This window comes from Pelobates fuscus, chromosome 1 (genome assembly GCF_036172605.1).
Source record: "Pelobates fuscus isolate aPelFus1 chromosome 1, aPelFus1.pri, whole genome shotgun sequence".
NCBI classification, from domain to species: Eukaryota; Metazoa; Chordata; class Amphibia; order Anura; family Pelobatidae; genus Pelobates; species Pelobates fuscus.
In genome coordinates, this window is record NC_086317.1 from 202,247,628 (window position 1) to 202,270,921 (window position 23,294).

At 42.2% G+C, this 23,294-nt stretch overlaps 1 protein-coding gene across 7 annotated transcripts in view; it reads right to left on the reverse strand.

Annotated features, from left to right (window-relative positions):
• Positions 1-5,374: 5,374 nt before the first annotated feature.
• Positions 5,375-23,294, reverse strand: part of PHACTR4 (phosphatase and actin regulator 4) — a 73,589-nt gene continuing 55,669 nt past the window's right edge. For all 7 annotated transcript variants that reach the window (XM_063453652.1, XM_063453644.1, XM_063453698.1 and 4 more), the window contains 5 exons: positions 21,910-22,116; positions 20,405-20,463; positions 13,946-14,083; positions 6,179-6,255; positions 5,375-6,035 (listed from right to left, as the gene is read on the reverse strand). In XM_063453652.1, coding sequence (XP_063309722.1) covers positions 6,020-6,035; positions 6,179-6,255; positions 13,946-14,083; positions 20,405-20,463; positions 21,910-22,116 — 497 coding nt within the window. In that variant the 3' untranslated portion in view covers positions 5,375-6,019. The remainder of the gene's footprint in view (positions 6,036-6,178; positions 6,256-13,945; positions 14,084-20,404; positions 20,464-21,909; positions 22,117-23,294) is intronic.

The window sequence follows — 23,294 nt, forward strand, 5'->3', positions numbered from 1 at the left end:
GCTCTGTCACTCACCTTGCACTCTCATGCTCCTCTATGACTCTGTTTATGAATCTGTGCTACCTGAATGACACTTTGTTACCTTGACCACGTCTCTCCTTCATTCCGGTTAATATTTCACCTTGGATTGCCCTCCGCCTGCTACTGCATTCTGGGCTCTATCTACTAAATCCCTGACATATTCAGGCATATCATATTTAAAAGATACTCCAGGATCCCTAAAGCACATTAACTTGCTGAAATGCTTTATGTGTGAAGAGTGTATCCCCGTTTTTGCATTTTACCTAAAGTGCATATTTAAATAGAAATCGGCACATAAAAAAAAATAATCTTGTTATACCTCATGGCTTTCAAGCAGACTATAATTTGTGTTACACCCTGATTGTTTGTTATTGGCTCAGTGGAGTTAAACTCATTGTCCCTACCTTGAAAAGATTTTCCATTGAGCTGCATTGGTCAGCCACAAAACGACTAGGCTGGGGGGAAAAGGGTAGGTGTAGCAAAGGCAGCAGATATTAGAACTTAAGCTTTTGCATGCGGTTTTTAGATGGACCCCCAATGAACAAATGCATGCATGGTTTAATTTGGAGTATATGTACTAAATATTGTAGGTATTACAAATGTATTTGGTCATACACCCCCCCCTTATGGTTCAAAAGAAAGGATGTGAAAGGGTGAACTTAATGGATGCAAGTCTTTTTTTTTCCTATGCATCTGTGTAAGTATATTAGATTTCTGTTAAGTGACAAATCAGTGGAAAAGCGGCTACAAAAAGCAAACTTTTAGCTGCAATCTACCCTTGCTAGATGGATCAAATAAGTTTTGTAACCTATACACCAAGAACGTTCCAAATGAAACTAAGAGAGCCGAGGTGTCTACCTTACACATTTGGTTTTAGGCAAACCGACAGCAAACTTTTGTTGACATGCGCTCTGCAGCCCTCCAGTGTCTGCAACCTTCTATCAATTAGCTCCGTGGTGGTACAGAAGAGCAAGAAAAGAAAAAGAGTTTAGGGTGATTCAAGTTCAGAGAGCTGTTACGGATATAATTTTGATTCAGTCATTGGATTCCTCTGATGAATCGTCAGTATTCTCATATGATAACATATATAAATTAAGAAGTCACAAGTGTGACACGGGAACAGGATTAATCTTCGAAAAGCACAAGAGGGGACGTGGCTGAAAGCCAAGGCGGATGGACACATAAAGAGAGAGCTTCAAAGAGAGACGCCCTGATTTCAGTATTGCAGTCGAGAAAAGCAGAATTAAAATAGCCTAAAGCTAAGAGGAGATGGTACAGAGGCAAGCTAGTGATTATGCACAGGGGATTACAGCAATCCCCAGAGTGAATGTAGTTCTCCAATCCCCCAAACATGAGCCAAGACTTAATGAAGGGGTAAACTAATCTCTTTAAATGGTGCCACACTGGCGTTTTATGCAAGTCCCCAAGCAAGGTGTACGCCCACATGGACCTTGGTGGGGACAGGGACACAAACCAATATTAACAGTTAGAATGTAAGGCACTCCCACACACAGAATACAATCCCTCCCCTCTGCCCTGGAGATAATTGAGACTGATAATGTATTTAACCCAATTATCTCCAGGCAGCAAAAACATTTAACAAAACCCCAAAAGTACCCCCACAAATATTGCATCCCCTGATAGCCCTGATCTGGGTGACCAAAATCTCCAAAAATCACCCAGATCAGTTCAGGGTGGGGATCAGAAATTTTATGGAAGTCATGTATTGGACCGACCACCGGCATGGTCCCATGCCTAAAAACAGTTCCAGAGAAAAAGGGCTTGCTTCGGTCTAGTTCGGTAGTTTAAAAATGAACAAACTACCGAGCAGAGTCAATGTTCTTACCCTGGAGCTTGTTCCCAATCCAAACGAATGATCTCACTAAACAGTGCCTTTCTAAGTTGAATAGAATCGAACGCAGGCGATGATGGAAGTTCAGAGGTGTTAGGGAGTTTCTGTATCCGATTTTAGTTCCAGGAGATTCATGCCCAAACACCGCTACCTGCGTTCATGCAAACAAGATGGCCACCACCTCGTGGTTGTCCATAGGAATTGCGGCCACCCAGACGAACAATTACAACACTGCGGTGAGAAATGTTCCAAGTTGTTAATAGGTGTTAACAAGCTCCAGGGTGGTCTCTGATTTGTGCGGTTGTTCAGGAACTCGAAGTGCTGCTTCACAAGTCCACAAAGGCCCAAACAGTGTTTTTTAGATAAAGACTACCACAGGGCCATAGTCACGGGGCAGGAGGCTGTCAAACAGGCCTCTCCAAAGTTACTTTCGTCACAAAGAGGATGCTGATTGGCTGTGGCTAGGAAGATATACCTCATGTTATTTACTTCTTTCTTTTTATACTGATTTAATGTTATCTTTATTTGCTGCTGAGAGAAATAAAGAGTGCAGCATAATAGCAGCCTCCGGGTCTTAATAAAATCCTTTAATGCTTTGCCAGCTTTCACTCCAACAAGGTTTTTTTTTTTTACTTCTTTAGATTATCCAGAGCTGCACACAAAGTCACTAGTGATTATTAAACAGCAATTTTAAACAGAAATCTGAAGTGCTAACACATTGGAGCTATGATTCCAACAGCAGGTTTACATTATTATTATTTTCTCACAAATATGCTATTTGTGCGCTTAAAATGTGCGCTTTTCAATTCATTACAATTCGGTGTTTAATGAGGTCTTAAACAAGGGTGAGATTCCAAAATGTCCTATTAGCAGAGATGACTATTAAGATTAAGTCAAGATGAATTTTTGCATGTCTTCACATTAGGCATCATCAATCATGGCTTTAGATCATTGCATGCAGTACATATACTTGTCCAAATGAACACTGAATGGAAAGGTCTCTCAGCTCGCTGCATGCACATGTAATTTCATGTTCATGGATTCTTTATGAGAAACCGTGAATTCACCAAGCATAATGACTTAAGAAGGTGGATTGCTGCAGTGAGTCTGTACAGGTAGTGCAATAACAGCAAGTTTTGCAGGTGTTACTTTTTTTTAAATGTACGGTATTTATATATTAGATAGGGAAGTCTTGGAAGGAAAAGGGGGGGGGGGGATTTTTTTAAAAAAAATGTAAACACACAAAATCACAAAGGGGGCTTAAAACAAAGTTAAAGGGTTACTCCAACCACCAAGACAGTTCAGTGATTTAAAGCGGTCATGGTGGTAGGAGTCAGTACGTGCAGTGTTTCAACTTTTTTTTTTTTTTTTTATTCTTTATTTTCAGTGCACAATAAGGTATACAAAAGCTCGAAAGCACAACAGCCAGAACGAGCATGTTTATAATAATGCAGTGTGAACGTTGTAAAACATTGAGCACTAAGCATGACATCACGTTGAATATTACACACATTTTTTTAATACGTTTATCAGTGGTGTAACCCTGGGTGAGGAGGAGAGATTTAATGATTTACTAGGTGGGTACTGAGTAGTATACAATTATGTGGATGCTGTGTATTGGTATACTGGGTGACTGTGGGTGAACCAATTAATGTTCAAGAAGATGATAGAGTTAATTATGGTTATGTAGTTTAATAAATCATGAGAGTAAAGTGGAGTAAAATGTATGGGTCGCCACGGTAGTAGAGTAAGTGTTACCATGAGGATGGTCTTGACTCCCCGAGGAGGTAAGTACCCCTAACCAAAGAGTGTTTCAGCTTTTAACACTGTACATACTGAGATACTTCTAACTGCGTGTTGCAGCTAGTTACACACCCACCACAGCCTAAAGCCTAGACCTGACTAATGTAAATTCTGTGCATAAAATATGTCTTGTCAGCGAATACAGCACGCGGACAACAGACGTAGAAACCATACCCTTGCGGGTAGAGGACCTACAAGGGGAAGCTAGCTCCCCCCCACCCAATCTGTATTCCCCTTCCCTTGCCAGTCCGGAGCGCACCCATGAAAATATAGAGAGATATTGTTGAAGTAGAGAAATGTCAAAGCGAAACTAGTTTAGGCAACCCAAGAAGAGATAAAAATGGAAACGCCTGATTTCACTGAGCAATATATATGTAGTATTTGGAATAAACGGAATTGTATTTGGCTATTTTGTATTCTTTTAAAACCACATTATTACCACATAAAACCACATAAAACCACAAGACCACATTATTTGGTTTGGGGATTTATGCAATCAGAGTTCCTTTTGGGCCGCTGCCTTTACATCGTTGCCACTAAAATATATAATCACATCGATTAATTATAATTATTGTGCCAATTTTCTATCTTGTATTATTGCTGGCAATTATATAGTGCCAACAGATTCCGTAGCACTTTACAATATTATGAGAGGGGCGATTTAACTATAAATAGGACAAGAAAACTTACAGGAACGATAGGTTGAAGAGGACCCTGCTCAAACGAGCTTACAGTCTATAAATCATTAATAATTTTATCTCAGTACATACATTAGATCTTAATACATAAATATGGCCGAAAACATTGTTGTAATAAAGGAGTGTATGGCGGAAGCACTATACCCGAGTGTAAAGCTGCCACTGGTGAGGGAGAAATATTGGCGTTTCGGTCTATACGAGAAAGGTGATTATTGGTTTGCTATACCATCTCGGTCAAGTATTGAGAGGTTATTAATGCAGTATTTACTATAATTCATTACGAGAGATAGGTTGGGAATATGAGGCAGATATTTTGCTCATTTTCTCTATCCGAAAGATCAATTATTATGCCTGTAGCAAGTGAAAAGGTTAACAAACGATATATGTATCCATTCTTTTGATAACTGAAGGAAAAAATGCAATGTATTCTTCCAGTAAAAAAAAAATAATTATTAAGCCTGTAGGAGAGGGGAAAAAAACCAAACTATTAAACAATACAAAATTTCCTAAAATAACTTTTTTATTTTTGTCGTTAAAATTAAGATCTAGACAAAATTGATATACAGACGCTGATCAAATCAAAGTATATATATATATATATATATATTTATATACATGCACATTCGGACATGAAATTCCAGTTGTTATTTATCCCTTTAATGCCAAAGGGGGATCTTTATGTTACAGATTTTAATATATATATAGTACTGGTCAATAAACCTTAGTAAAGCACAGTGAGGTTTACATTAAAGGCATAGTGTTTTAATCTTAACCAACACCATGTATAACGGTTCTTGAAACTCTATTGTCTGCTTCTAATCCACTTCCAAAATACAAGTGTTTATAGGGCAAAGATATCACTCTCACATTATCTTTGACCCAATAGGGATATAGAATAATGCTGCTGCTGCATAATTTATTTCAAACTTACAGGGTGCTTATGTGTGTCAGTATTTTATGGTACCTATACAATTTTTACAAGATTGATTCCAATTCCATAGGAGGAGACAAATAAAAGTCTTTACTGTGGTCACTGGTGCTATAAACCATTATACAGTTACAGCATTTTAATACAGTCCATACTCTAGTAGTCAGTACACAGTGGTTAAGATGGTATACAGTGATACTATGAGCGTTGCTCATGTTTGACCATAAAAATGTATACACTCCATACCTCCATTCCCTGAGCGAGGTCACACAACCTGGATAGCCCTGCAGACAGAGGCAAAATAAAGCCGTCCCTGTCTTGAAGAGAAATAAGAGGGATCCATTTATGGATATAAAAAGAAAGGAGAGGCAGGGCCAGCCTAGCCCCTTAAACAATTGCAATAAGGCACCAAGTGGGCACAAAATTAAGAGGGCACAACTGTAATGATACTATTATTAATCTCAGGAAGCAGTCTATTGGAGGAGCTCCACACTAAAAGTGAGAGACTTATTCCAGTTATAAGACATTTCTAGATTCCAAAACAAACAGAAATGGAACCACAAAAATCATGTCTTTCAACCCCTCAACATTAAGATGTTTGGGCATCAGGAAAGAGAAAAGTTAACCACAGGGTAGGGCTTGAAATTGGCACAGGATTCAGGTAGGTAAGTGCTCTATTGCCCCCTAACAGTCCTCTTCTCCCTTCTTGTTGTGTAGATTAGGGTCGATGGAACCTGGAATTAAAAGTCGGTGTTAGGCTACAGGAGGCTCAAAAGCATATATAGTGTAATGTTTTGGTGTTAAAGTATGAGGATCATAAACAAATGGCAATATACAGTGCAAACCTATAAATAAAAAAAATAAAATCACAATTTACCGTGTGTAGTGTTTACTTTCAGCGTGGACAGCCATTTCCGTGCTTTTGAAATCATTTAATTCCTTTCGTATAGCTGCCTGTGAAATAAACCAGAAGAAACATGTAGGAGACTTCTTGACCTTAACTTATAATTATGTAAGAACTTCTATTGTAGCTGTTGCTTTAACCCCTTAGTGACTGCCGACGTACAGGGCACATCAGCCAAAAAAAGAGAAAGTCAACCATTTGCCCTGTTCTTCCGCGGCAAATATGAACACTGGAAGCAATCGGGATCGCTTCCAGCCGCTCTAAAGGTATTGCAGCGATGCCTCGAGGCATCCTGCTATACGCCCCCTCACAGCCGGGCCGTCAATGCTCTGCCTGTCTGCTAAGTAAATACCCCACACCCCCAGGACCTCGGACGGCCAAGGTAATCCTAAATTACTTACCCGATCGGCGATCGATCTTCTCCACTGTGGGGACTGACAGCCCAGACAGTCCCCCCTCTGGTAAATAGGACACCATGGGCCAGGTGATCGCTCTGAAAGAGCAGTCAAATGGCCGAAATAGGCAGCCATAGTGTTGCCGCTAGGCGGACTGTCTGAACGAACAGGCAGTCCCTCTGCTGGTTAAAAAAAAAAGTATATATGAAATTATTTATGTAATTATGTATATGTACATGTGTATATATATTATACGTATACATAATTACATAAATAATTTCATAAATATACACGTAGACTTCAAATATATAAATATGTATATTAAAAAATTTTATGTGCATATTTATGTAATATTTTTACACAATTAAGTAATTTTATTGATTGTAATATGGGAAACCTGCCTGACAACCCAGGCCGAAAGTTTGATAGCACTATATTTAACCCTGTAACTTTCCAAGACACCCTAAAACCTGTACATGTGGGGGTTCTGTTTTACTCGGAAGACTTTGCTGAACACAAATATTAGTGTTTCAAAACAGTAAAACATATCACAGCGATGATGTGGTCAGTGAAAGTGAAGTTTTCTGCATTTTTCACACACAAACGGCATTTTCACTGATATTGTTGCAATACGTTTTACTTTTTTGAAACACTAATATTTGTGTTCAGCAAAGTCTCCTGAGTATAACATTACCCCTCATGTACAGGTTTTAGTGTGTTTTTGAAAGTTACAGGGTCAAAACTAAGGCATGATTTTCCATTTTTTCACATTGAAATTTGCCAGATTGGTTATCTTGCCTTTAATAGTGTATGGTAGCCCAGGAATGAGAATTACCGTATATACTCGAGTATAAGACGAGTTTTTTGGCACATATTTTTGTGCTCAAAAAGCCCCCTCGTCTTATACTCGAGTCTAGGTCTGTATTATGGCAACTTACATTGCCATAATACAGACCATGACATGTTGGGGGCCGGAGAAGCTGTTACTTACCTTTACAGCAGCTCCGGTCAGCTCCCAGCACGTCCGCGCGGCTCCTCTGCAAAGCTCCCAGTGTAAATCTCGCGAGACACGCGGGCCGCGAGATTTACACTGGGAGCAGACCGCGAGATTTCCACCGGCAGTAAGTGCCCTTCCCCTGCACAGCCTCCCCTCCCCCCGGACAGCCCCCCCGCCCCCCGGACAGCCCCCCTGCCCCCCGGACAGCCCCCCCTCCCCCCGGACAGCCCCCCCTCCCCCCGGACAGCCCCCCCTCCCTGGCCAAGTATGAAGTAGGGAGGGGGGAACAACAACAACAAAAAAAACACTGTAAAATATTTAATTATAAAAATAAATAAACAAATAAATGCCCAGATTGATGGGAGTCTGACTCCCTTTTCTAACTCCCTGTAGTTAATGCAGAGTGTGTGTGTATATAATGCACACACTCTGCATTAAATACAGGGAGTCAGAAAGGGGAGTCAGACTCCCATCAATCTGAGTCACCCTCTTGCACATAAAATTCAAATGTCTGTATATAATGTAGAGTGTGTGCATTATATATACACACACTCTGCATTTTAGGTGCAAGAGGGTGACTCAGATTGATGGGAGTCTGACTCCCTTTTCTGACTCCCTGTATTTAATGCAGAGTGTGTGCATTATATACACACACACTCTGTATATAATGCAGAGTGTGTGTGTGTGTGTGTATATATAATGCACACACTGCATTATATACAGGGAGTCAGAAATTGGAGTCAGACTCCCATCAACCTGAGTCACCCTTTTGCACCTAAAAGGTAGGCAACAGGAGGGTGACTTAAATATTATCTACGGTATATTTAATATTAAGTGTGTGTGTGTGTGTGTGTGAGAGTGTGTGTGTGTTTGTATGTATGTGTCTGTCTGTCTGTAATATGTATGTGTGCCTGTCTGTTTGTATGTGTGCCTTTGTATGTATGGCTTGTGTGTGTCTGACTGTGTCGATCTGTCTGTATGTGTCTTTGTATGTGTGCCTGTATGTGTGTGTCTTTGTATGTGTACCTGTATGTATGTGTCTTTGTATGTGTGTGTGTCTCTGTATGTGTGTGTGTTATTGTCTGTCGGGGGGGTAAGAAGGAGGGACGGAGGGGCCACTGGTCCCACTTACCGGTTCTCCGGTGCAGTGTGGGTGTTCTCCAGTGTCTCCCACTCATCCTCTACAGCCTCTGTGGGTGGTCCAATGACTGTTGATATCACCGCTCTTCTTTTCTCCTGCACGCCGGCCGTAACGCAGCGCATGCAGTAACACTGCGTGTATAGTATGAGTCCCAACACAGGCTGCTCTATGCAAACATAGTTGGCATTCTTTTTCAAAGTCTTTTTTTTTATCCTGTTAGGAATGGATCCCAGTACTTCTAATCCCGGACCAAAACAAAAACGCAGGTCATACGAAGCTGGTTTCAAGCTCAAGGTTGTGTCAAGAGCAGAAGAAAGCAATAACAGTATTGCAAGTAGGGAATTTTGTGTTGGCGAAAAACAAGTGAGGGATTGGCGGAAAATGAAAGCTGACTTGGAAAAGATTCCAAAGGCAAAAAAAGCTCAACGTGGTTTAACGACTTCATATGGGGCTCTAGAAACTGAATTGAATAAATGGGTTATGGAGTGTCGTCAAAATGGTTACTGCGTAACACGCATGGGAATTCGCTTACGTGCCCTTCAAATGGCTAAAGATGACAAATTAAAAGCACCGGGCATTGAAAATTTTGTTGCATCAGCAGGATGGTGTACCCGCTTCATGAATAGGTTTGCCCTATGTTTGCGGCAAAGAACAAAGATTTCCCAGAAGTTGCCAAAAGACCTTGATGAAAAAGTGATGTCATTCCATTCATTCATCATAAAACAAAGAAGGATCCATAACTATGACCTGGGAGATATTGGGAATATGGATGAAACACCTATGACCTTTGATCTTCCAAGCAACAGAACTGTGGCAAGTTTGGGAGAAAAAACTATTTTACTCAGAACCACAGGAAATGAAAAAAACCATTTCACAGTTGTTCTGTCATGTTTGGCTAATGGAACTAAGCTACGGCCTGTCATTATTTTTAAAAGAAAGACCTTGCCTAAAAAGGTCAAATTCCCACCACGAATTACAGTGCGCGCACATGTTAAAGGCTGGATGGATGAAGACGGAACAAAAAAATGGCTGGAAGAAATTTGGAACGGACGACCAGGAGCAGCCTTAAAGAAAAAACCATCATTGCTAGTTTGGGATATGTTCAGAGCCCACACATCTGATGACATAAAAAAATTGGCAAAGTCATCTCAAGTTACTTTGGCCGTTATTCCAGGTGGGCTTACATCTGTATTGCAGCCCCTAGATGTGTGTTTAAATAAACCTTTCAAAGACCGTGTGCGAAAGAGGTGGCATGAATGGATGTCATCTGGTCAACCCCGACTGACAAAAGTTGGAAATCTGATGAAGCCCGACATAGAATTGATAGCAACATGGGTTCGTGATGCATGGGAAGAGATTCCAGAGGACATGGTGCAACGCGCCTTCAAGAAATGTGGCATTAGTAATGCTATGGATGGCAGTGAAGACAGCGCTTTGTATGAGGACAGCAGTGATGGTGATGACTGCGAACTCAGTGATGATGACAATGTCTACGCTGATAACCTCACACCAGCTACAGTTGAAGCTCTGTTTGGACATACAGACGATGAGGAATCCAGTTTTGAAGGATTTTAACTCTTTTAGCTGTTTTAGCTTTAGTTGGTTTTTGTACTGTTAAAGTTATTGTTGATACCATATTGTTTTTCTTTGAAATAAATATTCAAAAACCTTTAACCTACTGATGCCTCAATTATTGTAATTTTATTGGTATCTATTTTTATTTTTGAAATTTTCCAGTAGCTGCTGCATTTCCCACCCTAGTCTTATACTCGAGTCAATCATTTTTCCCAGTTTTTTGGGGTAAAATTAGGGGCCTCGGCTTATATTCGGATCGGCTTATACTCGAGTATATACGGTACCCCCATGATGGCATACCATTTGCAAAAGACAACCCAAGGTATTGCAAATCGGGTATGTTCAGTCTTTTTTTTAGTAGCCACTTAATCACAATCACTGGCCAAAGTTAGAGTTCAAAATAGTTTTTTGCATTTTTAGCACACAAACAAATAACTTTGTCCAGTGTTTGTGACTAAGTGGCTACTTAAAAAAAAGACTGGACAGGGGGCGGAGCCTGAACGCTGAAGTGACTGGACGCATGCTAAGGGAGCTCCGAGCCCCAAACGGTGAAAAACGAGCAAAACACCCCCCAATACTTACTCTTATTTACCAGCAAACACTCCAAGGCTCAATGGGGAGAAAGGGGAAGAAAACAGTGCCACACAGACCCACCCCGGGTCTAACAATAGGGGAGATGTGGATGCAGGCACGCAGTACCTCTGAAGCCAACATGGCAGCCCAACACGGCGGGTGCTCGGACTTTTCCGATGCGGAAGAAGGGGGATATCAACGGCCTCCAGACCCACCACGGAAGGCACAACGCTGTGGTAAAGAGGCTGAAGCAGAACTGCCCACTGTAGCGGTCATGAAGGAGTTCATGGCGGACTTTAAGCATAGCTTTCACAAGGAAGTCACAGCGCTCCGAGCAGATCTGCAGGGCCTGACAGGCCGCATCTCCCAACTGGAGGGCTCTTCACTGTCCCAAGCCCAGGACGTCACCGTCTTACAACACACGGTACATGGCCTGGAACAACAAAATCGGCAACTTGAACATCGCCTCGCAGCACTTGAAGATGCCAGGAGGGCATCCAACATAAAAGTAAGGGGAGTCCGCGAAGACATTGCCGAGGCCGAACTACCCAAATTGATCGAGCGCATGTTACTCGCTATATTACCACAGGGAAAGTGCGCAACGATCACCCCAGAAGGGATATTCAGAATCCCCAAACCAACAAACGCGCCTAATAATGCCACAAGAGACATCATCCTGAACCTCAACAACAGCGGACACAAAGCGACGATTTTATCAGCCTTCCGAACCAAGACCCCCCTCCGATTCGAAAACATGGACATTTCGCTCTTTTCGGATCTGTCCAGTAGCACCCTAGCATGGCGCAGACCGCTAAAGCCACTCACCTGATCCTCCGTGCCTACAAAGTGGATTACAGGTGGCGAACCTCCAGGACACTAACAGTCACACGGGGTACGGACTCACAACATCCAGGACATCCGAGCCGCTCCGGCCTTCCTCCAGCTTCTGCACTTACCCCACAAACTGCTGACCCCGACGGGGCCTGTCAACACGAGCAACCACAGCCCCCCCAACCGCACTCATACATGGGACCCGGATAGAAGCGTCCCATTCGTCCCCCAGAGCTCCATACCGGAGGCATACGCAGCGATCACGACATAGAGACATTGGGCCTGTCACAGCCTGCAACCGGCTGAGCTCGCTGCCTGCCATTCTACACTTGGAGGGGGCAAAAGCAACCCAACATGCTACCTCCCATTGATTACTGGAACTAAACAAAATGAAAACATTGAAGTTGACGTGTTCTGCACAAAGTATAGTATTAATTTCAGATGTTTATGTTAATCCACTGTTTTCTCCCATACCTTAATTAGTACAAACCGTTGCCTTCTGCTTTAGGTACTGACAGTTAGCGTAACCAGGCCACTCAGGGCCACATACACATCACGAGACAGATGTGACCATACCCTCAGCTAGCGCCAGTGCATACTCCTATGGCACTTAATGCCTATGACCCATGTCAACGCGGGCAGCCTGCTACGTATGCTAGTTCCGAGTATGAGACCCATCTTTCCTTGCAGGCCAGTCCCGCAGGTTGGCAGAATGTGTTACCCTCTCACACAGCTCACTCCCCTGTAACGCGGGCACTACTGTTAATTACCCTGTTACACATTATTTGCTTTAAAAATCGCCCAAATTGCCAAAGACAATCTTCTTACACAGGGGGCACCCTAAGCTTCACTAATTGAACATGACTGTCTAGCAAGATGACCTAATGGTCCCTGTCCTCTAAGTCCCCTGCACAGACGTGCTACCCACCACGCTGACCACATATTCACAGCTAACAGCGACGAAATGGCTGCTAACGACTTCTCCATGTTTACCCCTAAGGTACGATATCTGTGGGCTTTTGATATTCTTCCTCTAAGTTAGGTTTTCACGTTGACTCCCACAGGAGCTCACAGGGGGGACTAACTGGGGGATTACAGCGTAACACAGCTGCTAGTGATTGACCTTAAACGTGTACCCTAGCGAGTTGGAGCTATGACTGATGGACTGCACTTAGGGCGGCCATATCTCACCCACAATAGGCTCAGAATAACCCCCAGAGAACACAGCCTAAATTGAGCCAGTTCACAACGTGGCACCACCCAGACAAACCATACAACAAACGTATACATTTTATTGCGACACCTCTGACGCTGACTCATTGCGCTAGACGTGTATCTAACAATACTGTATAATGCCGTACAACTCAATGCCTCAGCTAATCGAAATTTTATAATGTTGCAATCTTACTGACTATTGATGACCACAACCTGTAAAGCAAATGTTTATACCTATACTCTGATGTCGCTGTTGTGGCGCACCAGTGCTTACTGTTCTCCTTATGCACAACCAAAATAAAGAATTAAAAAAAAAAAAAGACTGGACATACCCTATGTTGAATACCCTGAGCTGTCTACGTTAAAAAAAAATATGTACATGTGAGGTGAGACTCTGAGATTTATGACCGATAACAGTGTTACAATGTCATTGATACATTTTAGAAATATATATTTTGAAAACGCAATGTCCTACTTGTACTTATAGCGCTATAACTTTCCAAAAAATATTTTGGCGGTTGTAGATGCGTAACAGATTTTGGGGGTCAAAATTCGAAAAAGTGTTTTTTCCAAACAATTTCATCATATTTCATAAACATTTTTTATAGTAAATTATAGGATATGATGAAAATAATGGTATCTTTAGAAAGACCATTTAATGGCGGAGAAAAACTGTATAGAATATGTGTGGCTACAGTAAATGAGTAAGAGAAATGTAAAAAATGCCCTGGTCCTTAACGGTAAGAAAATTAAAAAGCAGTCTGGTCACTAAGGGGTTTATAAAATGTGACTTAACATTTTTAATATATTAGCTAAGCACATTTTGTAGCAGTATTTTGTCTTCGGCCAACCAGTGATATAAACTGTGATGTGGTAGAGAATATGATAAATGCTCTTTTCTCTTTATATTTATGACAAATTAAGTGAAGAGCACTACTTTTTTTTGTAGCAAAATAGCGGCACAGACTAGTAACCGTGAAAGGTGGCTTGGTATTTTTAGGATTGACATTTACCTTGTCAGCAGGAGTCAGTTTGGTCCAAGGTTTATCTGCTCTCCGGTCATAATCGTGAGCATCCGTTACTTCCACATACTCATTAAAACGAAGAATCTTCCTTTCTAACAACTCTGCCACTGTGGGTCTCTGACTTAGCTGCAGGATAAAAAAAAAAGGATGGTCAAAGTGAGAAATTGAAAGTGTAATGCTACAATCGATCTCCATTAGAACTAATCATGCATTGCAAATGTCTGGCAATCTCTTTTCAGGAACGGTGTAGACAAGCACACTAATCATTCTAAAGAAGTTATGTAACTAAATTAAAACATGCAAAAGTATTGTTTAAATTAAATAATGGGGGGGGGGGGGGGGCACAAAACCACTTAAATTATGGTCATGTCTCAATCTAAATCCAAGAGGTTACAAATTAAGTTGTCAAGCTGAATTCTTTTGGGCAAAAAATACTGTCTACTATAGGGACACTATAGTCACCAGAACAACTACAGCTTAATGTAGTTGCTCTGGTGAAAATAACCATTGCCTTCAGGCATTTTCATGCAAACACTGCCTTTTCAGAGAAAATGTAGGGTTTACATTGCCCCTAGGGACACCTCCAAGTGGCCACTCCTGAGATGGCCACTGGAGGTGCTTCCTGGCTCAGTGCTGCACAGTAGGCAGCACTGCCATTCCGTGTCCCCACGCTCTGCATGGGGACCCTGAATTTTCCTCATAGAGACGCATTGTTGCAATGCATCTCTATGAGGAGGTGCTGATTGGCTAAAAGGGTGTTTAGCCCCACCCCTTGAAGAATGTTCCCCCCTTATTTTTTTTTTTTCAATTTCCGACTTTTACCTGCCCGGCATACGTTTGCATTACTTGTGTGAAATGGGCTTTGGTGCAATGTCATCATTAATATATTGCTGATTTGTTAATATACCCATCCCTCCCACCCGGGTCCCCTCCTATTTCTGTGAATTTCTTAGTATTGATTTCTGGTCTATCCACCATACACGTTTAGTTCTCGGAGAGTACGAGAGCCTATATATCTTGTTTGATTTCTATGTGTTGATACTCTATTTGTCTGTCCGTCTGCCTGCCCGGGTCAGGGATGTATTACCCTCTTTTTATTTTATTTTTTTCCTCTTTATCTGAGGTAGAAGAGTCAGGTCACTATGTGGAACAACGTCAGCCTAGTAAATCATCCAGTCTATTTATCCATGTGTCTCAGTCCTCTGTATCTGTTTCCCAAGTTTACTAGTATGCCTGCTTCCATTCTTGCTTGCTATGTTACTTGTTTTATCAATTCGTTGATATTTGGAATTCTCTCTGTTTTCCAGTTTCTTGCAATAAGTAATTTGGCTGCCGTAATTATATGTAATGACACCATTGATGTTTTTTTGTGTCATTTCTGGCCAATGCAAGTTTAGTAAAACCACTTCAGGCCTACATGGTAATTATTTTTCCATTATTTGATATATTATCTTGATTACCGTATATACTCGAGTATAAGCCGACCCGAATATAAGCCGAGGCCCCTAATTTTATCCCAAAAAACTGGGAAAACTTATTGACTCGAGTATAAGACTAGGGTGGGAAATGCAGCAGCTACTGGTAAATTTCTAAATAAAATTAGATCCTAAAAAAAATATATTCATTGAATATTTATTTACAGTGTGTGTATAATGAATGCAGTGTGTGTGTGCATGAATGCAGTGTGTGTGTGTGTGAATGCAGTGTGTGCAGGGCCGGTGCAAGGATATTTGCCGCCGTAGGCAAAAAAAAAATTGCCGCCCCCTCCCCCCCCATATGTCCTGACTTCCCCTCCTCCTCCCTCAGTGGTCCTTACCTCCCCACCCCCGTGTTCCTTCACCCCCCCCCCCCCCCCCCCAGTGGTCCTGACTCACCCCTCCCCTAGTGGTCCTTACCCTTCCCTCCCCTAGTGGTCCTTATCCCACCCCCTCCCTCTCATAGTGGTCCTTATCCCCCTTCTCCCTCCCATAGTGTTCCTTATCCCCCCCCCCATCCCTCCCATAGTGGTCCATACCCCCCCTCCCTCCCATAGTGGTCCTTATACCCCCCCTCCCTCCCATAGTGGTCCTTATACCCCCCCTCCCTCCCATAGTGGTCCTTATACCCCCCTCCCTCCAATAGTGGTCCTTATCCCCCCCCTCCCTCCCATAGTGGTCCTTATACCCCCCTCCCTCCCATAGTGGTCCTTATCCCCCCCCCCTCCCTCCCATAGTGGTCCTTATCCCCCCCCTCCCATAGTGGTCCTTATACCCCCCTCCCTCCCATAGTGGTCCTTTACCCACCCCATCCCTCTCATAGTGGTCCTTATACCCCCCTCCCATAGTGGTCCTTATACCCCTTTTTTTTGTTATTATTAATTTTTTTTTATTATTATTATTTATTATTATTTTATTTTATTTATATATTATTTTTTTCGTCCCCCTTCCCTGCTTGATATATGGCAGGGAGGGGGGCTCTCCTTCCCTGGTGGTCCAGTGGCAGTTCAGTGGGGGGGAGAGGGGGGCTGGCAGAGCTGTAACTTACCTTTCCAGCAGCTCCTGTCAGCTCTCTCCTCCTCTGCGCCGTCCGGTCAGCTCTTCTGTCAGCTTACACTGTAAGTCTCGCGAGAGCCGCGGCTCTCGCGAGATTTACACTGGGAGCTGACCGAGGTGCTGACCGGACGGCGCAGAGGAGGAGAGAGCTGACAGGAGCTGCAGGAAAGGTAAGTTACAGCTCTGCCAGCCCCCCTCTCCCCCAGTCTGTATTATGGCAATGCAAATTGCCATAATACAGACCTTGACTCGAGTATAAGCCGAGTTGGGGTTTTTCAGCCCAAAAAATGGGCTGAAAAACTCTGCTTATACTCGAGTATATACGGTACTTCTTTCCAGAATGTATTTATGAGTGTGCACTGCCACCAACTATGGATCATATTGCCTTCAGCAGTACTGCATTTCCAGCATCTGTCTGGTAGTTCTGGGAAGATTCTCTTTAGGCGTTTAGGTGTTAAGTACCAGCTTTTTGATAGTTTAAACTGGGTTTCTAGAAGATTTAGACAGTGTATATTTTTATAAAGTTTATTTAGGGATTTTATCCATTGTTCTCCTGTAGTTCTTTTTCCCATTTGTTAATAAATGCTATCGGTTTGTCATGTCTCCATCCATATACAATTTTTGCACATTTTGCCATTAAGTTTTATAATTCTTTAGTTCAAATAATTGGCAATTCTGATGTCACCAAGGGGGCAGGGCCAGTGCTGGCGAACCTGCAAGGCGCTGAAAATAAGGTGAGTTTTTCATGCTTTTAGGGGGGGTACCTTTATGGTGGGTTTTGCACTATAGGGTCAGGAATACATGTTCCTTTAACTCTACAGTGGTAATTACTGTAGTTTGAGAAAATGCAATAATTACCTGCTGGGGTTAACTCCTTCTCTAGACACTAGAGGGACTTCTAGGAGCTTAGACTACTTTTGATCGTCCTCACGCTATGCATGAGGACTTCCAGCATCACCAGAATACCCTTAGGAAAGCACTGATTAATGCTTTTCTATGGGGAAATCCAAATTGCCCCGCATGTGCATTAGGTCTCCACCGCCACCTATTCAGTATATTTACAGTGTATGCTCAATCTTGAACCGACTACTTCCTAAAAAAGTATTCGTATGACCGTTGTATTTTTTTGCCAGGGCACCCCTGTCACTATAACTACAGTGAGTTCAGTGGTGTATTTTAGATGTGTGCTGCCCTCTGCATAACGCAACTTGGGCATCCCCTAATTTGAGTTTGCCCCCACCCCTTCCCATTGAACCCACACCTGACAGACACACTCACTCACAGACACACAGACAAGACTAACACACTGATTTACAGACACACACTCACAGAAACACTGACATACACACACTCACTGATTTGACACAATCTGACAGACACACTGACAAACTCACTCACTGATAGTGAGAGAGTGTGTGTGTGCCTGTGGGTGAGTGACAGACACACACTGACCGATATGCACACATTCACAGAGAGAGACACGCAATCTCACAGATATACACCCACACATTAAAGGACTGACTGACAGACACACATTTCCCCCCAACATTCACAAATTTATTTATTTTTTCCTTTCAAATTTAATATAAATCCACCCAGCCTCCCTACCTTTGGGAGAGCTGGTGGATTTTTTTTTTTTTACCTGAGGGCTTCTGGGCTGGAAGGCATGCAGGAAGACAGGCGGGTGGGCGTGCTAAGCTGGTAGCAAGTGAGCCGTGATCTCTCTGCTCAGCTCCCTCGCACACCGCAGAGTGATGCTGGGAGACGGAGTGACGTCATATTCCGGCTCCCGGCATCACTGCAGTGCACGCAAGGGAGCAGAGTGAGCTCACAGTTCAGCGCTCCGGCCAGCTCTTGAGCCCCCATAAAACAAGGCTGACGTGGTATTTGCCTGGGCATTTGGTGGCGTTTTTTTTTTTGCCGCCCCCTGGAGAATGCCTTGTCAGCCTTGCGATAAATACATCACTGAGTGAGTTGAAGTAGTAGTTGTGTCTGAAGTGTTCCTTTAATTTATTTTAAGGATTAATGGAATCCATTTAGCAAAGAGGGCTACAAGACATGTTCCAAGGCACTACAAGTACTACACACTAGGAAGGAAAAAAGATCTACAGAAAGTTGGCCTTGCTTACATTTTCAGTTATGCAGGATTACTTTTTTTTACATGGCTAATTCGATTGCAGTTTTTCTTGACTACAATTCTAAAACAAATTAAACGAGAAGGTTCTGCTGCGCTGGCAAAGATTATCAAGGGAAAAGAATAAAAGTTTCAAGACAATAAGGAGGGAAATCTATAAAATTGTTATTTAACAATAAATATTATTTCCTCCATTTAAACAGCAACTATTTCTAAAGGGACATATTTAGTCTGTGTGTTGGCACTCTCCTGTCTATAACAGTTCTGCCAATAGGTCACCTCCAATAACTACTTATACAATAAGAAATTGGATCAACGGATTAGGACTATGGTTTCTGGGAAGGAGGTGCAGGCCTATTAGGATGTCTCAAGTGGCACATATGTATGTTTGCTCCTGTATCGTAGTCCTTTTGTAGATTTTTTTTGCATGAATTATACACTTTTTTGCATGAATTTTTGTACATGGGGATTTAGTCATGTTCATAATTTTTTTGTTTTTTTTAAGTAAGGACCTATAGCCAAAATCATGTAATACATAACACCAATTATTTATCATCATGTTTTGAGCGATGAGACATTTATGAAATTAAAACATTTTCTATTTTTTGGCATCAATTTATGAGTGCGGTAACAATTCAGTATTATATTTCTAAAGTGACATGGAATATTCTTCTATGCTTTACTAGCATTAAAATTAACACAGACAAACAGTCGGTTCTGCAAGGCGTAATGGTGATGGTGCTTGTCGTGTTTTTTTAATTGTATAATTATAAATTATACTATTTAAATAATAGTTTAAACTAGAAGCCATGACATAAGTAAGTGAAGTACTTATGGTGTAACAAACATAGTATTGCCTGGTGTTAACCAAATAATGCTGCACCTTAGAGGATGCAGTAACCAGGCTGTTCATTTAAAAAAAAAAAAAACAGAAAAAAAACACAATAAGACATCTTTGCACTACGAGGTCATAATGTTCAACTGCCAACAGATAAACCCTCCATAATGAGGGTTGCCACATCACATTAGGTCCTACCTGAGCTAACAAAACAAAGCAGAATCCAAGAGATGCCAACTTCCAAACTCTGCTAGTAATTTCTTTCATTTAAATTGGCGAATAAATACTTATACATCCAAATGGTAAAATACCCGGATCATAACTTGGATACAATTTTAGGTCAAAATATTAAAATTGTGAGAATACATTCTATATCATCAAATATTCTGTATTTTAGGTTTCTACGAACAAAAAAAGTACACAGCCTGAGTTATTTAGTAAAGTAGAAATTCAAAGTGATTTCAAACAGAAGGCCACGACAGTACTAGAGGCAGAACGGACGGAGAATTTGCCCAGTTCTGCTATTTTGACCAAAAATTTCAGTTTGAATTCTCACCTTAGCAAATAAACCCTATAGAGTTGCTCGGTTTTCCCTAACCATGTGCTATCAGTAAAACATGTTCCGGCAAAAGAAGAAAACATTTGTTTTCTTTCATTTCTAAGGCTACTTTAGAAGTGTCAAATATTTGACAGCTGTAAAGGATATATAAAAAAAAATGTAAACAAAACCAAAAAACAGCAACTTTTAATCATGTAATTAACACGAATAGTAAGAGTCTGATGTTTTAAGCCCTGTCCTAAAAAAAATAAATAAACTACGGTGCCTATATCTACTCATATTGGTTAAGAACATACCCCACAAAATACTGGAATGAGAAAATGCAGGAATTTACTGTGTAAGATTCATGGTTTTGTACACAAAATCGCAAAAGCAGTAGACATACCTTGCGTGTCAGACGTCTTTTAATCTCTCGTTTCTCTGCCAGACGATCAGCTTCATTTTCTGCAAAGAACCAGATACACAGTTGTCTAGAGATTTGTCAAAGTTACACATATTGTTACACTCCATTCTATGATGTTTTCTATTAGTGATTGCAATTTCTTGTCACATCAGGCCATTCTAATGGACAAATGCCTATTTTCCACCTCTGCAATTTAAATTGTAATTTTATCTTTCACTCACTAATACCCCTATAATCTCGTTTGGTCTCCTATGGTATCGATTTAATGCCTCTATACACTTACCGGTACCTCCCATTTCTGTCACCAATGCACCTATGCGTTTGTGAGGTCTGAAATATAGATTAAAATGTAGAAATCTAGGATGCAGGATTTATCTACATTTTGGATCAGAATGATTCAATCTAAATCCCTGTCATGCATCGTTCTCAGCCAAGTCCCTTTCCTGTCAGAGAACATATGTGAAAATGGAGAAATATCTCACCTCCCATTCCCCTCACCAAGGCGCCTGCCGTCTCACCTCCCATTCCCCTCACCAAGGCGCCTGCCGTCTCACCTCCCATTCCCCTCACCAAGGCGCCTGCCGTCTCACCTCCCATTCCCCTCACCAAGGCGCCTGCCGTCTCACCTCCCATTCCCCTCACCAAGGCGCCTGCCGTCTCACCTCCCATTCCCCTCACCAAGGCGCCTGCCTTCTCACCTCCCATTCCCCTCACCAAGGCGCCTGCCTTCTCACCTCCCATTCCCCTCACCAAGGCGCCTGCCTTCTCACCTCCCATTCCCCTCACCAAGGCGCCTGACTTCTCACCTCCCATTCCCCTCACCAAGGCGCCTGCCTTCTCACCTCCCATTCCCCTCACCAAGGCGCCTGCCTTCTCACCTCCCATTCCCCTCACCAAGGCGCCTGCCTTCTCACCTCCCATTCCCCTCACCAAGGCGCCTGCCTTCTCACCTCCCATTCCCCTCACCAAGGCGCCTGCCTTCTCACCTCCCATTCCCCTCACCAAGGCGCCTGCCTTCTCACCTGCCATTCCCCTCAGCAAGGCGCCTGCCTTCTCACCTCCCATTCCCCTCACCAAGGCGCCTGCCTTCTCACCTCCCATTCCCCTCACCAAGGCGCCTGCCTTCTCACCTCCCATTCCCCTCACCAAGGCGCCTGACTTCTCACCTCCCATTTCCCTCAAGGCGCCTGCCTTCTCACCTCCCATTTCCCTCAAGGCGCCTGCCTTCTCACCTCCCATTTTTCTCACCAAGGCGCCTGCCATCTCACCTCCCATTTCATTTACTAAGGCTCCATCCATCTCTCCTCTCATTAAGGCACCTCCCATTTCAATCACTAACGCGCCTGCCATCTCACCATCATTTCTTTCACAAATGCACCAGCCATTATCTTCATTAATGCGCTTTCCATCTCGCCTAACAATTCCCACAGTGCGCCCATCACCTCAACTCCTCTTCCCCCTCATGAACACTCAGATTTTACACTCACGTATCAGAATGTTCCTCTGCTCCAGTTCCTCAGCAGTAGGTCTCTGGCTTAATCTCCGGTTCAGCTGAGAACCAATTTGCTCCCGGATCTGAGTCCATTCTTCTCTGCTTCGATGAGGTATCTCTGTGCTGGACTCCTGAGAACCTGACCTTCCACTCAACTTCATTGCCAGAGTATCTTTCCTCTTTACTTTGTTAGCAAGGGAGCCTAAGAGAACAAACAAATATATATTAATTACACAAAATACTGTACATTTTAACATGGTTTAAACATTTTCCCCAATGTATTACACATTTACATTTCTTTTTCAATCTTGCCCTTGAAAAAGCAATACTGGCAAATATCACGGTACAACTATTTCACTATCAGACAGAGCTGTGCTAATTGGATATGGAGCTATGCAAGGTAACAGAGTTCACTACTTAAGGATTTATTTTATATTAATTTTGGTATTCATCAACCATAAAGCAAAGCAAAGAATAAATGTACTGTAAATTACTTGCTGGTCTTGCAACTAAAGCAGCTAGTGTAACTAGCTACAATTAATCACAAAATACAGTATCTATGTTATATCTACCTCTTACCAATAATTATTTTTCCAATAGCGATCAGTTTTTCCCCTCTTTCACCCATAGGTGTCAATTTAATAAAGAGGGGTAAATAAAATGGTAATGACAGGTATTGGGAAAGTATATAGAATTAAAGGGGAACCAACACTTTCTGGAAACTTCACCATTGAATAACCCCTATTTAAAAGAAAAAATTAGGTATGTCTCTGGGAAACATCTCAGGGTGAAGTCTCCACTCCCTCGCAAGGAAAGGCTTGGTGACCGAGGTATTCTGTAATCCAGAAGTCAACACCAGGTGGCAGAAATACAATATCTGAATGGTGCTCAAGGATACAGATGTGGTTACAAAGCCCAAAACCTCCATGCAATCCTCCGCCAAATGCGAAGGCAGAGCCTGAAGCCAAGTGCAGGTGAGGCACAGGAAAAAGCATGACTGGGACATAAAAAGGATAGTCTAAAGTCATGGGGATGTAGCTCAGTGGTAGAGTGCATGCTTTGCATGTATGAGGCCCCGGGTTTAATCTCCAGGTGCTGTTGATTTTTTTTTACAACAACAAGACTACATTTAATTTGGAGGGGCAAAGGTTTAAGAATAATATCAGGAAGTATTACATTACTTTACTGAGAGGGTAGTGGATGCATGGTAGAGGTTAACACAGTAAAGGAGTTTAAGCATACATGGGATAGGCATAAGGCTATCCCAACTATAAGATAAGGCCAGGGACTAATTAACATATTTCGTAAATTGGGTAGACTAGATGGCACTAGATGACACTGCCGTCACATTCTATGTTTCTATATAAAGAACTCCTCCAA